At 41.0% G+C, this 14,318-nt stretch overlaps 1 protein-coding gene across 1 annotated transcript; it reads left to right on the top strand.

Moving 5' to 3' along the window:
- Positions 1 to 338: 338 nt before the first annotated feature.
- On the top strand, positions 339 to 13,684 carry DERL1 (derlin 1; the record flags this gene model as incomplete). The annotated part of the gene is made up of 7 exons (XM_010023484.1): positions 339 to 450; positions 4,170 to 4,234; positions 7,040 to 7,066; positions 9,134 to 9,229; positions 9,912 to 9,964; positions 11,112 to 11,222; positions 13,021 to 13,684. Coding segments are annotated over 7 exons (603 nt in total), but the record flags the coding sequence as incomplete, so codon positions are not given.
- Positions 13,685 to 14,318: the final 634 nt, after the last annotated feature.

The raw sequence follows: 14,318 nt of genomic DNA on the forward strand, positions 1-14,318 counted from the left end.
AAGGATGGGTTCTGTACGGATGCTTTTAAAACAGGGTAGCATCCTTGCAAGCCTATCCCTTTTCCACTGCAATAAAGACTCAATACTGAAGATGTGATGGAAGCAATCCGGGAAGTTGTGTCTTAATAGCTTTGTTTATCAGATTTAACCCTCCCCAGTCAACAAAAAACAAAAAACCAGCTGTAAAAGCTGCCGAAGCAGCAATAATTGATCCTTGGGCTATCTTGAATCTCCTCCTTGATCTTCCAAGTGATTGATAGTGAATGAGAACAAAAAAGCTATGCATATGTGTTCATTCTACAGTATATAAATACATCTTTCTCTTTTGATCCGGACAGATCTGGCGGCCGATAACTGCAACTTTCTTCTTCCCAGTGGGACCTGGAACAGGATTTCTCTACTTGGTGAATTTGTATTTCTTGTATCAATATTCATCACGATTAGAAACAGGTATGTTATCTGTTAAATTGTATGCACATGGGGAACTCTGTCTGGAGTTCATAGAGACTAAGCATTATCAGATAGAGCTGCTGTTGGGAACGTTTGTGGCGATGGGGTTGTGGCTGATGCGGGCAGAATTGTGAGAAAGGTGACTCATGTTGGTCAGTGGGAAACTGCTCTGAAAATGGATTTTGTGTGACTGGCTCCTTCCCTTTGGCAGGGAGCCTGTTCAGTTAGGATCTGAAATTGATACTCGTAGAATCATAGGATGGTTTGGGTTGGAGAGGACCTTAAGATCATCTAGTTCCAATCCCCCTGCCATGAGCAGGGATGCCTCGCACTAACCCATGTTCGCCCAAGGCTCTGTCCAACCTGGCCTTGAACACTGCCAGGGTTGGAGCATTCAAAACTTCCTTGGGCAACCCATTCCAGTGCCTCAGCACCCTCATTGTAAAGAACTTCTTCCTTAGATCTAATATAAACTTCCCCTGTTTCAGTTTGAACCTGTTACCCCTTGTCCTACCACTACAGTCCCTAACAAAGAGTCCCTCCCCAACATCCTTATAGGCCCCCTTCAGATACAGGAAGGCTGCTCTGAGGTCTCCACACAGCTTCTCTTCTCCAGGCTGAACAGCCCCAACTTCCTCAGCCTGTCTTTGTATGGGAGGTGCTCCAGCCCTTGATAATCTTTGTGGCCTCCTTTGGACTTGCTCCAACAGCAGCATGTCCTTCTTACGTTGAGGACACCAGAACTGCACACAGTTTCAGTAGGAGGGCCTGGTGCTCTTTGTTGTTGGATTTCAGGAAATGGCTGAGGGAGATTAAAAGATGACATTACCTATTGTTTTCTTGTGGCTGATACCCTTTAACAGAGAAGGATGACAAAGCATATGTAATAATGGATATATCCAGCTTGAGAAAATAACAGTATCAGTTTTTCCTTCTTTTAAAAGGGATGTTTACCTGTGTTAGTCTGTTTGGTGTACCCTCTGTCGAACAGAAATGTGAAAAGGCTAAGGAACTAGTTGAATTTTCAGTTAGGGGGAAAATTAAGAGTGGAAGAAAGGAGATCAAATAATGGATCATTTCAAAAAAGGGATTGTTGTTCCAAAGTAGCTTCAGATCTGGTTTCATTTTGCATTGCACAGTTCATTAAAGCTAGACAGAAATTGTTTCAGTTGAAATAAATAATTATTTGCAAAGCCAAGCTCCTCCTAAAAGCCTTGATGAACAAGATGTAGTTCTAATGGAGTCTTAGAACTGATGGTGTAAGTGGAAGTGCATTGCATGGTGATGTTTGGGAAGTCCCACCAGAGAGAAGAGCTCCCTGCTAAGCCTGTCATCCAGACAGCATTGTGGAATCCCATGTAAGTTGTAATAGTAGAAGTGGTAGGAAGAAGTGGTGCCAGATCATATTTGGTTTTCTTAGTCAAAGTAAGCAGAAGTTTAATAGCTAGAAACAGTTCCTCCTCCATTTCTGCAGTTATTGTGAACACATTAGAGTAGTGGCAGTTAAAACACTCTATTGTGCAAAGCTGTGTGTAGTGGGAGTTCTGATATAGGCAAATTATAAGACATCATTGCTTGTACATATACTCATAAAATGCTCTGGTTGTCTGTGCTGTGACAGAAGTCTCAAGAGAGGAAGTAAGTTCTTTCAGCAGTAGATTGACGTTCCTGCTGTACAATGCATCTGGATTTTGAAACTGGAAAGTCAGCTGTGTTGTTGTTTGAATCAATGCATTTCTTTTATATTGTAATCATTTTCTGGGTGTATAAATCAAGTTCTTGATTAGGTCAGTCCTCCCCTCTACAAAAAGGCTTGAATCCTTCTGAGAGTGGGGGATGTATAAATTGTTGATAATATGTTTACAGGTGGAAATCAGTGTAGGTCTGTGGGTCTATGTCTCCTTTTGCCTGTGAAACTGAGGACATGAAACTTCTATTTTCAGGGTTGCACGTGGTTTTTGAGCATACACTGGCGTTGCATGCTAGCTTCAAATTTAGCTGTCAAAGATACTCGTACGGTTTTATACTGTGCTTGTGCTTTCTGAACAGGCTGACCTGTCACTTCCTGAGGAAAAGGAGCTTGATGAGGTTGTGTTTTGTTTCTGTTGGAGCAGAACATAACAAATATCAACAGGGAAAGCAGAATATGCAGTTCACTCCCCAGCAGTACGGATCATACAGATGCTGAGATTATGAGTCTGCAGCTTGTCCCTGATGACTGGATTATACCCTGGGCCCTATCGAAGGACCTAGTGGGCTAGAGCTCACCTTGCCCCTGTGCTCAGCTTTTCGGCAGTGTGTAGCTCAGTTTTCTATAGAAAAATATTGGAAAGTCAACTTAAATAGTTTGTCTAATGCTATTTTTAGTAATTCCTAGGTAATAAGAAGTGAAAAACTTTAAGGAGATAACAGTTGCTTTGATTTCTTCCTCTTCTGGAGGAACTCCTGTGCTGAGTCTCTATAGGGTTAGTCAGCTTCCTTTTTATTTGTTTCTATTTGTTGCATGGCAATGGTAAGGAAAATCCTCCAGTTTATGTAGTTCTCCAACTTCAAAAGTTTTCAAAGGATATTTTTGAAGTGTTTTGGTGGTTTTATTTTTTTCCTGTCATGTAACTTACATGGCTGAACTTAAATAATAAACTTAAAATGACTAAAATATGAATTTTGATTTACATAGGCTGAAATCCTGTAGTTATTCTAAAAAGCTGATGCTTAAAGGTAGATTTTTCTTTCTTTAATTTTTGGGGGACATGTAAAATAGCTGTAGAAAGTCAAACAGTGCAAACAGTAAGCAGTGGCCTTCTTCCTGGGCATTTTGTTTCATTCTTAGCGCGTAATTCAGCTTGTTTGTAGTGTGCTGTGTTTGCCACTGTGTGCTGTGGGTCTGTTTCAGCAGTATTCTCAGGCTTTCCTTGTCTGTGGGGAGCTATGTGACAGTTGGTAGGAGTCTTGCTCGTTTTCATGTTTGCAAGGAGCTGTTGGGTGTGTGTGTTCAACACTTGTCTCTGCCAGGTCCAGAACTCAACTGGGCATCTAAATCTAACGTCATGTAGTATGACTGGCAGGGAATATTACTCTGGTTTTTGGCTGTGGGTTTTGGGGTTTTTTTTGGTTTTTTTTTTTTTGTTTCTACTGTCCTGAAAAAATTTGACACACATTTGAAATGGGAAATGAAGCAAACAGTTCAGCTTAGAAGAAGGAACAGAATGCTCTGCACATGTGTACCCTCCTTGTCAATTTTTCTGGGGTGTAAAAACTATCTCTTGAGTCTCAACAGATGATGCAAAGAGGATGCAATTTGCCTAAGTAAAGACTGGTTTTCACATGACTATTGTTAAATGTGCTGTCTCTGCTTTTGCTGTGCAAGTGTACTTCCTTATTGTGTGCTTCTGACTGGCAGTTTGTTGCAAAGGATGGGGTCCAACTCCATTTTGAAGTTCTGTGAAGTTAAAACCACTTATCTCCAGAATTAAAGTATGGTCTTTTTTAAGTAGAGACACTGTGCACTTAATGCAGTAGGCTGAATATCTTATTTTTTGGTCTGTAGGTTGTTCTATTTTAAGGCTTTTTAAAATTAAATAAAAACCATAAACCACAGACTGCATGTAAAGGCACTACTGTTATTAGCTGAGCTTTTCTTAGACTCCCTAAAGTAAAAAACCCTCTTAATTTCTTATCAAGATTTCAGTATCTTTCCTAATAATTCTTTTTGCTTACAGGGGCTTTTGATGGAAGGCCAGCAGATTACATGTTCATGCTGCTGTTTAACTGGATCTGCATTGTTGTATCCTTCTGCTCATCATCAAACTTTTAGAATATTTTGGTTCTCCTGTTTCTGCCTCAAATGTGTTCAGAGACCAGGTTTTATCAACTAACAGTTTTATAATGTAGCAAATACTCACAGGTGAGTTTTTCATCTCTCTGAAAAGGTAGGAAGTGGTTTGCAGGGAGAATACTAATACACGTGCTTATACAAGTATGTGATCTGGGGACTAGAGTTCTACTTACATAAAGTTCAGCTCGTGCTGTGTGAGATTCTGTGGTGTTCACTGTGTTCCTTCATTTAGCAACTTCTGGGGGCTGCTGTGTGAGCTGAGAGTGAATTTAGTGTGTTTAAGCTGCCCTGTGCATATACGTCTGATCTCTGCTATTCCCTGAGCTGGAAATTCAGGTAGCTTGTGGAGAGACCCTTTACCTGCTGGGTACAGGTAAACTGAGTCTGTCAAAGCACTGCACTGAGTCAGCTTCCTGAAGAAACTGGGCTTGTTGGTTTAGGAGTGTTGGGAAACAGTTTTTCCATGAGCTTTGCTGTTTTACTGAATTTTCTTCTCAGTTTTGGATACAGAAAACTGGGGGGAGTTCTTGGCAGACCAGGGGGTTGTGCTTCCATTCAGAGGGACCTTTTGAGGCTGGAGAAATGGTCAAGAATCTCATGAAGGTCAGCAAAGGGAAGCGCAGAGTCCTGTCCCTGGGGAGGAACAGCCTCGGGCACCAGGACAGACTGGGGAGTGACAGTCTGCAAAGCATCTTGGCAGAAAAGGCCCTGGGGTCCTCCTGGACACCAAGCTGACCCTGAGCCAGCAATGTGCCATTGTGGCAAAGGTGGCCACTGGCCTCATAGGGTGTATTAGGCAAAGCATTGCCAGCGGCTTGAGGGAGGTGATTGCTCCTCTCTGTTCAGCGCTTGTGAGATGTATGAGGGGGCTGCATCAAGCTCCAGGTTCCCAAGTACAAGAGAGACATGGACATACTGGAGTGAGTCCAGTGAATGGTCACAAATGTGATCAGATGGTTGGAGCATCTGTCCCATGAGGAGAACCTGAGAGAGCTGGAATTGTGCAGCCTGGAGAACAAGAGGCTCAGGGATGTCTTATCATAGAATCGTAGAGTAGTTTGGGTTGAAAGGGACTTTTAAAAGTCATTTAGTCCAAACACCTCCCACCCCATGCAGTAAGCAGGAATATCTTCAACTAGATCAGGTTGCTCAGAGCCCTGTCCAACCTGGCCTTGAATGTTTCCAGGGATGGGGCATCTACTACCTCTTTGGGCAACCATTCCCATAAGAAACAACTTCTTCCTTATATCTAGCCTGAATCTCCCCTCGTTTAGTTTAAAGCCATTACCCCTTGTCCTATTGCAACAGGCCCTGCTAAAAAGTCTGTCCCCATCTTTCTTATAAGCCCGCTTGAAGTATTGACAGGCTACAATAAGGTGTTCCTGGAGTCTTCTCCAGGCTGAACAACCCCAACTCCCTCAGCCTGTCTTCACAGGAGAGGTGTTTCATTCTGCTGATTCTTTTCATGGCCTTCCTCTGGACCAGCTCCCACAGGTCCATGTCTTTCCTGTGCTGAGGACTCCAGAGCTGGATGGAGTACTCCATGTGAATAAATACCTGATGGGGGAGGGAGTAAAGGATGTGGAACCAGACTTCTCTCACTGGTGCTCAGTGGTGAGAAGAGAAAACCAGCACAAAATGAAGTACAGAAAATTCCATTTAAATGTAAGGAAACCCCTTTTTACTGTAAGGACAGTCGAGAACTGGCATGGGTGGAGATGTGGAACCTCCATCCCTGGGAGATGCTCCCATTCTCTGCTGTTGCCACCTCCTTGTAGCAATTTGTGGTGGCACAGCATGTGGAAAAAAGGGAGTGGTGACATCAGTGTGAACCAGAGAGAGCCAGGAGAGCTAGCCTGTAGAAATGCTGTTCCCTTTATCAATAGATTAACTATCTCCAGTTGCATTCCACTGTATGGAGGGAATTGCTACTTCTGCTAGTCCTGTTGAACCACAGAAGTAACCAGGCAACATGTGTTTAGTTATGTTAAGAAAACTACCAACTGCATTGTGATTGCAGGTTGCTGGCTGTGAGCTATTAGGTGAACCTGATTGTGACTTGACTTTCAAAGTGGTCATTTAAAAGCTTCCAGTTGCTTGTTCCCTATATGATGTAAGGAGCAGCCCAGAAACGTGATCTGGGAAAATGCCTGATGCTATTTTATACACATTCATGAACTGTTAAAAGCCTTCTGATTGATCATAGCAAAATTCTTCAGTAGTTCTTTCTGCTCAGCAGTTACTACAGCAAGTAGATCCTTTGGGTTCCAAGGTAGGAGAGTACTTTTAAAAATCTTCAAGTTTTTTTTTTTTTTCTATGACTCAGTGTCAATATATTGGTATTTTTTTAATGGTTTGGTATTCGTTTAGTTAGAAAACCAACATTTTAGTCTTTAAAAAAACTAATGAAAGAATCCATCTATTAAACTTGTAACATGCTTTTATGGACAGACTGATTTCGTTTGTAGTTAGCCAGTTTCATCATGGAGGGAAGGCCAGTGGGTCTGTCCGTCAGCCCTTGGGGTAATGACTTGAGGTGGTAGCTTGAAAGGCTACTGAAAAGCAGTTACTGAAACTAGATGTGTAAGTCTCTAGATCACTGGGGGTTTTTCATTTTTTCCAGTGGCTAACTTAACACTACACAGTTTTAATTTTAAAGGCCTTTGCATGCGTGTTCAGTGTGTGTGTGCAGCTTTGTTTTGTTGTTCTAGTCTTTCAGGTTTTGCTGCATTTTCCTTAATGGTGCAATGATAGATAACTGGCTTGGTAATGGACATGCAGGTAAGTGCAGGGCAGTTTCTTAAATAATGAGTTTATGGAACCTTCTGACTGCTTAATGACTTTATAGAGATTATTACTGACATAACTGTGGGATATGGTTCAGCTGGGCTGGCTTAGTTTGTGTCAAAATGGATTGCTGTGTGTGTACTGTTTTTGAGTTTGGGTCAGCCTCAGCTGGCATTACATGCCTGTATCTGACTGCCATTCCTAACTTGGGTCGGGACTGAAGGAGAGAATACTGGCTCTTTGTGCAGACTGGAAGCACTCAGCCTTTTACTAAAATGGACACACGATGTCACCTATGCACTGTGTCTTCTGTTGAATGTGGATCTCCAATTTTTTTTTTTTTAATCTAAAAATGATTCTTGGGTTCATTAGTCTTCTCAAATTTAATGTGCCTTTTACTTGCCAACAAAGGATCTTTTGGCGGGGGGGGAAATGCAGCTTCAGATTCAGATCAGAACTGTGAAGTGCAGAATCCTCACAAAAATGATTAAAATACTAAAGAACCAGTTTCTGTGAGGTAGTTCTTATCTCCTCAGATAGTAAGGGGGAAATGGAGGAGTGTTTCTTGGACACAACAGAATATCAGATAACTGCATGTCTTCAGCCTGCCTCTGCTGTTCTCTCCTCATCTTATTCTGTCCCTGTCACTCAAAGCCTGCACTAATATCTCTAATATTCTGTACAAAATTTTCTTAGCATCTATTAGATCACTTATCAGGCACTTCTGGTAGACAGAAATAGTGATTGTGCATCTGCAGTCAGGGCTGAGCTCTGTTAAGGGTTGTTCATAAATTCACTTTAACCTTTTCTGTTGTGGGGAAGATGCTGCAAAATTCTTTAAAAGCATTCTGAGGCCACCCATGTATTGTATGAATTTTAGACTGATTGTGTTGATTTGTATTTTTTAAAAAGGTACTTAAAATAGTTTTATATCTGCATTACTGCTTAAAAGAGAATGTCTATATATGTATTGCTTAAAAGAGAATTAGCTGATTGATGTACAGATGTGCTTTTCTTCAAAATAAGGCTTTTTTCTTTGTATTGAGTGGCTTACTTGAAAGTGAGAAGGTAGAGTAGGTTAGCTGGGCCTCTGTTCCCATCTGTAGTATTTTAAGAAATTAGATATTACTTTATTTTCCCAGTAAAATAAAAATGTTTTAAATAAAGACCCAAAGGTGCTTGTGTGATGAGTCAATACTGTTGGTGCATTGTGGGGCGTGGGGAAAGCTGGACTGATTCCTGTGTACTGGCTTTAACATGAAACCTGTTGAATAGTGGCACCCTTGAAGGCATGACTTTTAACCTCTCTTCCAAACACATCAGCCGGTTCACAGCGTTAAACCAATTCATGGAAAGGTTGCTGGCACAGACTGTCTTCAGTTCAGAAATCAGCAGACAGTTAAAATCGTGCTTTATATTTATTTCACTAGAAATAGCCCATCAGCTAATAGACATTCACAATAAGGAGGTATTTGAAACGGTCTCATCTCCTGGCATGGAGCACAGGTTAACTTTAAGCTTTACTGAGGTGGATTTGCAAAGGCTGGCTGCAGTACTTTGAAATGGTGATTTACTGGTGCACCTTCCCTCTGTGGTGCCCTGAGGGAGACATGGCTGGCAATTTGATGGAGTAAGGCCTCGTCTGATGTATTGATTAGCTTAGCCCCAGATGAGTGTGTTTGGGTTAGTGCCCTGGGTTGTGAATGGAAAGGGTTGTGGCACAGATACGTTGCTTGACTCTGGTGGTGGTGTGCTGCCAAACAGCTGGGAGCAGAGGAGTTTGCCACAACTGCTCTTTCACTTGGTGCAAGTTGGAGCTCTTTGCTTTGGCATGGTCTTGCAAAAGAGAATGACCAGGTAGGTTCTTCGGCTTAGCTTTCTCGTTACTTTTTGAACAGATCCATGACCCATGATGGCAGAGATTCTGGGGCAATCTTTACAGCTTTTGCTGATGTATCATGCTTACAAGCCATTTTGAAGCTTATAGGTTCTGCTACGTGTTTAAGTTTCTTGGGCTTCTGTGAAATAGTGGTAATTTTTGCCTTGTTTTTAACATTGCAGTTGCTGATGATTCCACTCATCATGTCAGTCCTTTATGTGTGGGCCCAGCTGAACAGAGACATGATTGTATCATTTTGGTTTGGAACAAGATTTAAGGTACATCAGACAGGATATTGGAAAGGTTTCTGTCCAGAACATGCAGATGAAAGGGGTGGGGGGTAAAATATTTGTATTTTCTCTTATTAAAGATGTCCCATGCTTTCACATAGTTACATACTCCTTGAGATGCAGCAAAGACAAATTTCTTCAAGGTCTTCCAGATAGTGTCACTCAGTGTGGCTTTACTGAAAGATGTCCTCACAACTGAAATTCATTACTCTGAAGAGAGGGGGAAAAATTCCTGATAAATATTAACCTGGATAAAAGCTGAATGTAGTGACACCGAAGTGACAAAATGTTGATATTTTAAACTGTTCATCCCTGTGCAACCTCATCTGTTTCTGACAGATGAAAAAGTCTTTAGATGATTGTTTCCAGGGCTTTTCAAAATCAGAAGTGTTAGGACTTTGTTCCAAATGTAAGCATGCTGTGGAACATAAAGTGCAAAAGAGGCATCTACTTACAAAATGAGTGGGATTTGTCAAAAATGTTAGTGGTTGCCCAGTTTGGAGTATCCTACCTTATAAGGTAGAATCTGCTTAAGTTAATATATCAGGGTTTGTGTAATGCCTACAACGCTGAGATTATAATCACGCTTATTAGTGCAGTGAGAAGTTGAGCAGGCTTATGTCCTTAACTTGTACTTACACTTCTCTGTCTTCACTACATTCTTTTTCAGGCCTGTTACCTTCCATGGGTTATTCTGGGATTCAACTACATCATTGGTGGATCGTATGTATTTACTTATATAGCCAGTTTGAAGTTATAAAAGCTTTTATGGCTGTTGAACTTACTGCTGAATTAGAAGTGATATTAAAATAAGAGGCTTAAAGCTGTATAATCTGACAATGCTCAGTGTCACGTGGTGGTCTTTTAAGATAGAAGCAAAGAGGAAATATGCATGTGAGAACTAGAGAACATAGATGAGGGGAAAGTAATAAACATTTGTTTTATTTTCTAGTAAATCAATGCATTAGGCCTTTTTCTTATTAAGAGAGGACTGGACAGTGAAGAAAGATGTCACCCTGTATGACCAGCCATCATTAATAGTTTTAGAAACAAATTTAGCTTGGCTCTGATAGTGCTGTTACTTCTCTCCCTCACAGTCTTGCCTAACATGATGTTTGTCAGCTTGTGAAGTAAGGGAAAATGGCAGTAACAAACCCAGAGTGCCATGTTAGCACCTGCTGAATTAATTGGTCTTTCTTGGGTTTCTTTGACTAAACTCCGTGCTGCACACATCCCCTGTGTGCACAGTCTTTCTTATTGGTGCCCTGCACTGGTTTGAGCCTCTTGGTGCCGCTGTAGCACAATTAGTGACAATAACAAGTTACGTGGTTGATTTATAAAAGAAGGAGGTAGTACAGCAAAACCAAATTCTCTTTTCTGGCTGTGCCTCCTACTGACTCATCTGTCACTTGAGAAAAGTGCTTGCTGTTAGATACCTGCTGTTTCTATGCATGACAGAAGATACTCAGGGGCCTCCATTCAGCAGTGTTTTTGCAGAATTGGGAACAAAACGGTTCAGTACAGCAGGAGACAGGTTGTCCAGTGAAAACAGCAGTAACTTCTCAAGCTCAGCAGACTATTATTTGAGACACTAATAGCTGTACGGTCTAATTCCCTGGCGTAAACAAGTATTTAATTGCATTTTCAGTGCAGACTGTAGAGAAGTCTTGGAAGGGAGGGTGGAACAGCCTGTGGATGTGTTGGCACTGAAGGTTGGCCCTTCTAAAGAAGTGGCTGTAAAATGCTGAGGGAAGGGAAATTTTCAGCAATGCCCATGGCAGGTGAACAATAATAACTGGCAGAAGATAGTCACTCATTTATTTTCAGAGAAGACAATATGTGAAGCAATTATTTTTCTTTTGCCTTGCAGAGTCATCAATGAGCTGATAGGAAATCTGGTTGGACACCTGTATTTCTTCTTAATGTTTAAATATCCAATGGATTTGGGAGGAAGGAATTTTCTGTCCACACCTCAGTTCCTGTAAGCTGGCTTTATTCTATAGCTCACTGTTTGTTTGGTCCAGTTTTCTGTATTGTTCATCAAATATATTTGCTGGGATTTTAAGGTGTGAAATACTTCGCTAAATCAATCTGCTTCAGACTTACTTATTGACTGTGCTGCTGAGTCATGAAAAGTGTTGAGTTTCTTGTAAATGGCCCATTGTGAGAGTTCTTTGTTAGCCATAGGGATGGCTTGTGTCCTTTACCCGCTCTTAAGAGTGAGAGTAAAAGTCATAGTTCTGCTTTTGAATTGAGCTGTAGTAAAGTGAACTCTTAACAATTGTCAGATAGTACCAAAAAAACCTCCCAGTTTTCTCCTGGGGGAAAAATAATTGCTCTCAATGATCTTCTATCTGTAAATCCATGTATCGTTACAGTAGCTACCAGTTCAGCAACAAGTAACAATAATAGGAGTCAGTTGTAGACATGTTCAGGTCTGTAATATGTATTCTGCTTTGCAGTCCATACCAGTCACCTTGACTGAGACTGCATGACTTGGTTTCTGAAGTGCTTTTTTATTCTTCTGGCATTTAAATGCTACAATCAGAAGCTAAAGTTTGTAGTTTCAGTTGCCCTTGTCTTCAGCCTTTTGGGTTGTAAATACTCCTTCTGTACCAAACTTTAAATAGCAGCTCAGTGAACCCTTTTTATAACATGAACAGGTAACTAGAAGATGCAAACTTGAATTACAGTTATACTTCTTGTGCAAGTTTTAATGAGTAAACAAACTTCATTTTTGAGTTTGCAACCCCTTCTGGTAAACCTCATTTTCTATAAAGATTAGAAGACATAATGATTTTTTTAAATGTCTTTCAAGGTAATAACAGCTCCAAAACTGCCATCAATCTTGTTAGTGATGTGCAATCTTCTTGATTCCTCACAGGTGTATTTAATTTTTCTCTGTATTTGAGAAGCAGGAACAGAAGTACTGCAAATATCTCTACAAAGGGATAAATTCTGCCTTTGCACTGTAATGTTTTGTTAAAAAAAACCCTACGATGCTGTGATGAATTACAGATACCTCTAATATGATAATGAAGATCTTTTTCTATACAGGATCCTTTTTCTTATATAAAAGAATCTGAGCTGCAGATTTTAGTGGTCAAATTCAGCAAGGGATTTGCAGGAACTTGGTGTATTGTAGAGCTGAAATGACTCTGCATTGATGGCATCCCTTGCAAAATGCGGAAGCTGCATGTTAGATCACTCTATTTACATGGTAGCTTAAGTTGGATGATGAAGTCCTACAACTCTCATTTGCTCTGGCCAGGTGACTTGAGCTTTGATTTCAGACAAGCTCATGTTTCCCTTAGTCTCTTTGGTCCTCAGTTCCTCAGGAATACTTGCTTGGAGAGCAGTGAGATGATCAGATGCTTACGACTACAGGAGCTTTGCAGCTATTGAAGAGAGAGATGCTTGGTAGTCATGTGGATTTTTAAGATTATTTTCCTTGGAAAAAAGGTAGAGAAGTTGGGGGAATAAAGTTTGTATCACAGCTTTTATTCTCAACAGTGAGACTCCTTTATCATGTGTGTTTTCCCTTATGTTTGGATTATTCTATCTAACCATATCCCAGAGATGGAAGTTCCCCACAATTCTTATTTCTCATTGTGCTGAGGGCTTAGATTTGGAAAGAATTCTGTGAAGAAAAGTGTGAAAAGCCAGTATTATTGTGAAGTCTATCAGCTAAAAGGAAGTGCATGGAAAAGTAGTCTGGCATTTACCCCCAAAGTAGAGCTGTTTCTCAAACTCTCTCTGTCTCTTCTGGCTCGTCCTAGGTACCGCTGGCTGCCAAATAGGAGAGGAGGAGTGTCAGGGTTTGGTGTCCCACCTGCTAGCATGAGAAGAGCTGCAGAAGAGCAGCAGGGTGGTGGAAGACACAACTGGGGCCAAGGTTTCCGGCTGGGTGACCAGTGAAGAACTCCTGCCCTTGGAAAACAGCAACTCTTTGGTTTTAATTGGATGTAAAACCAACCCTTCCTGGTGCAGAGCATGCTTAAGAACTGAGCCCTCTGTAGTACTGTTGGATTTAACTGATTATAAAGAATGTTTGGGGTTCAAGAGAAAATAAAAAACTCCAGAAGGGAAAAATGTAGGTCTTACTCCAGGTTAGCCAGTAGTGTCCAATTTGATTCTGCCATTAAAAAAACCCTTCTTTATACAGTATTGTCTGTCTGTCACAACGGACATCTATTATGCCATCTTGTTCTGTGATGGGATGGAACAAGCTAATGGTGTTCTGTCTCACCTGGTATGTTAAAAGCTTTGTTGACTGGTAGGGTAGGAATCCAGTGTGAGGCAGATGGTTCATGCTAACCCCTGAGTTTAGGAGGCTAACTTTTTCCGTAGCTGTACTGAAGTCCCAGGGTCTTTGGAAATACTGTTTAAGTGATACCTGCTGCACTCATGAAGCAAAGTGCTAATGTTTAATTTCCATTGTTAGGCTGTGTTTTGAGAGGAGTTTTTCTCTTGCTGTGCTGTCCTACTTGCTACAGCATGGGCTGGGCAAGACTAAAGATAGGAGGGCTTTCATTTGAAATGGCAATAACATACTCACAGAACTGAAATCTCTGAACTCTTCATGGCATATTATAAGGCTTGCTCTGTTTAAAATGAAGTTACCTGGCTTGTTTTTTTTCTTTCCCCCTAAGATCTGTGCATTATTGGCTTCAAGGTTTCTATTTTGATTGCAAAATTAGGTAGCACAAATACTACTTAAACTAGAAAATGTAACATACCATTGTGGTTAATGTACTGACTGCAGCATTATGTTTGTTAGCTGAATCTTCAACTTTCTCTTAAAAGCTTTAAGACATCAAAGAATCAAAGCTGGAAATAAATTTTTCCAGGGTCAAGATACAATTGAACAGTTGCTTTACTTCATAGAATCATAGAATGGTTTGGGTTGGAAAGGACCTTAAGATTGTCTGGTTCCAACCCCCCTGCCATTGGCAGGGACACCTCACACTAAACCATGTCACCCAAGGCTCTGTCCAGCTTGGCCTTGAATTGCATACACTGCTTATCTGTAGTTTTTTTTGGTAAAACTTTTTGACGTGGAAAAGGGAATGATTCT

This window comes from Nestor notabilis, unplaced genomic scaffold (genome assembly GCF_000696875.1).
Source record: "Nestor notabilis isolate BGI_N333 unplaced genomic scaffold, ASM69687v1 scaffold4621, whole genome shotgun sequence".
Lineage (NCBI taxonomy): Eukaryota > Metazoa > Chordata > Aves > Psittaciformes > Psittacidae > Nestor > Nestor notabilis.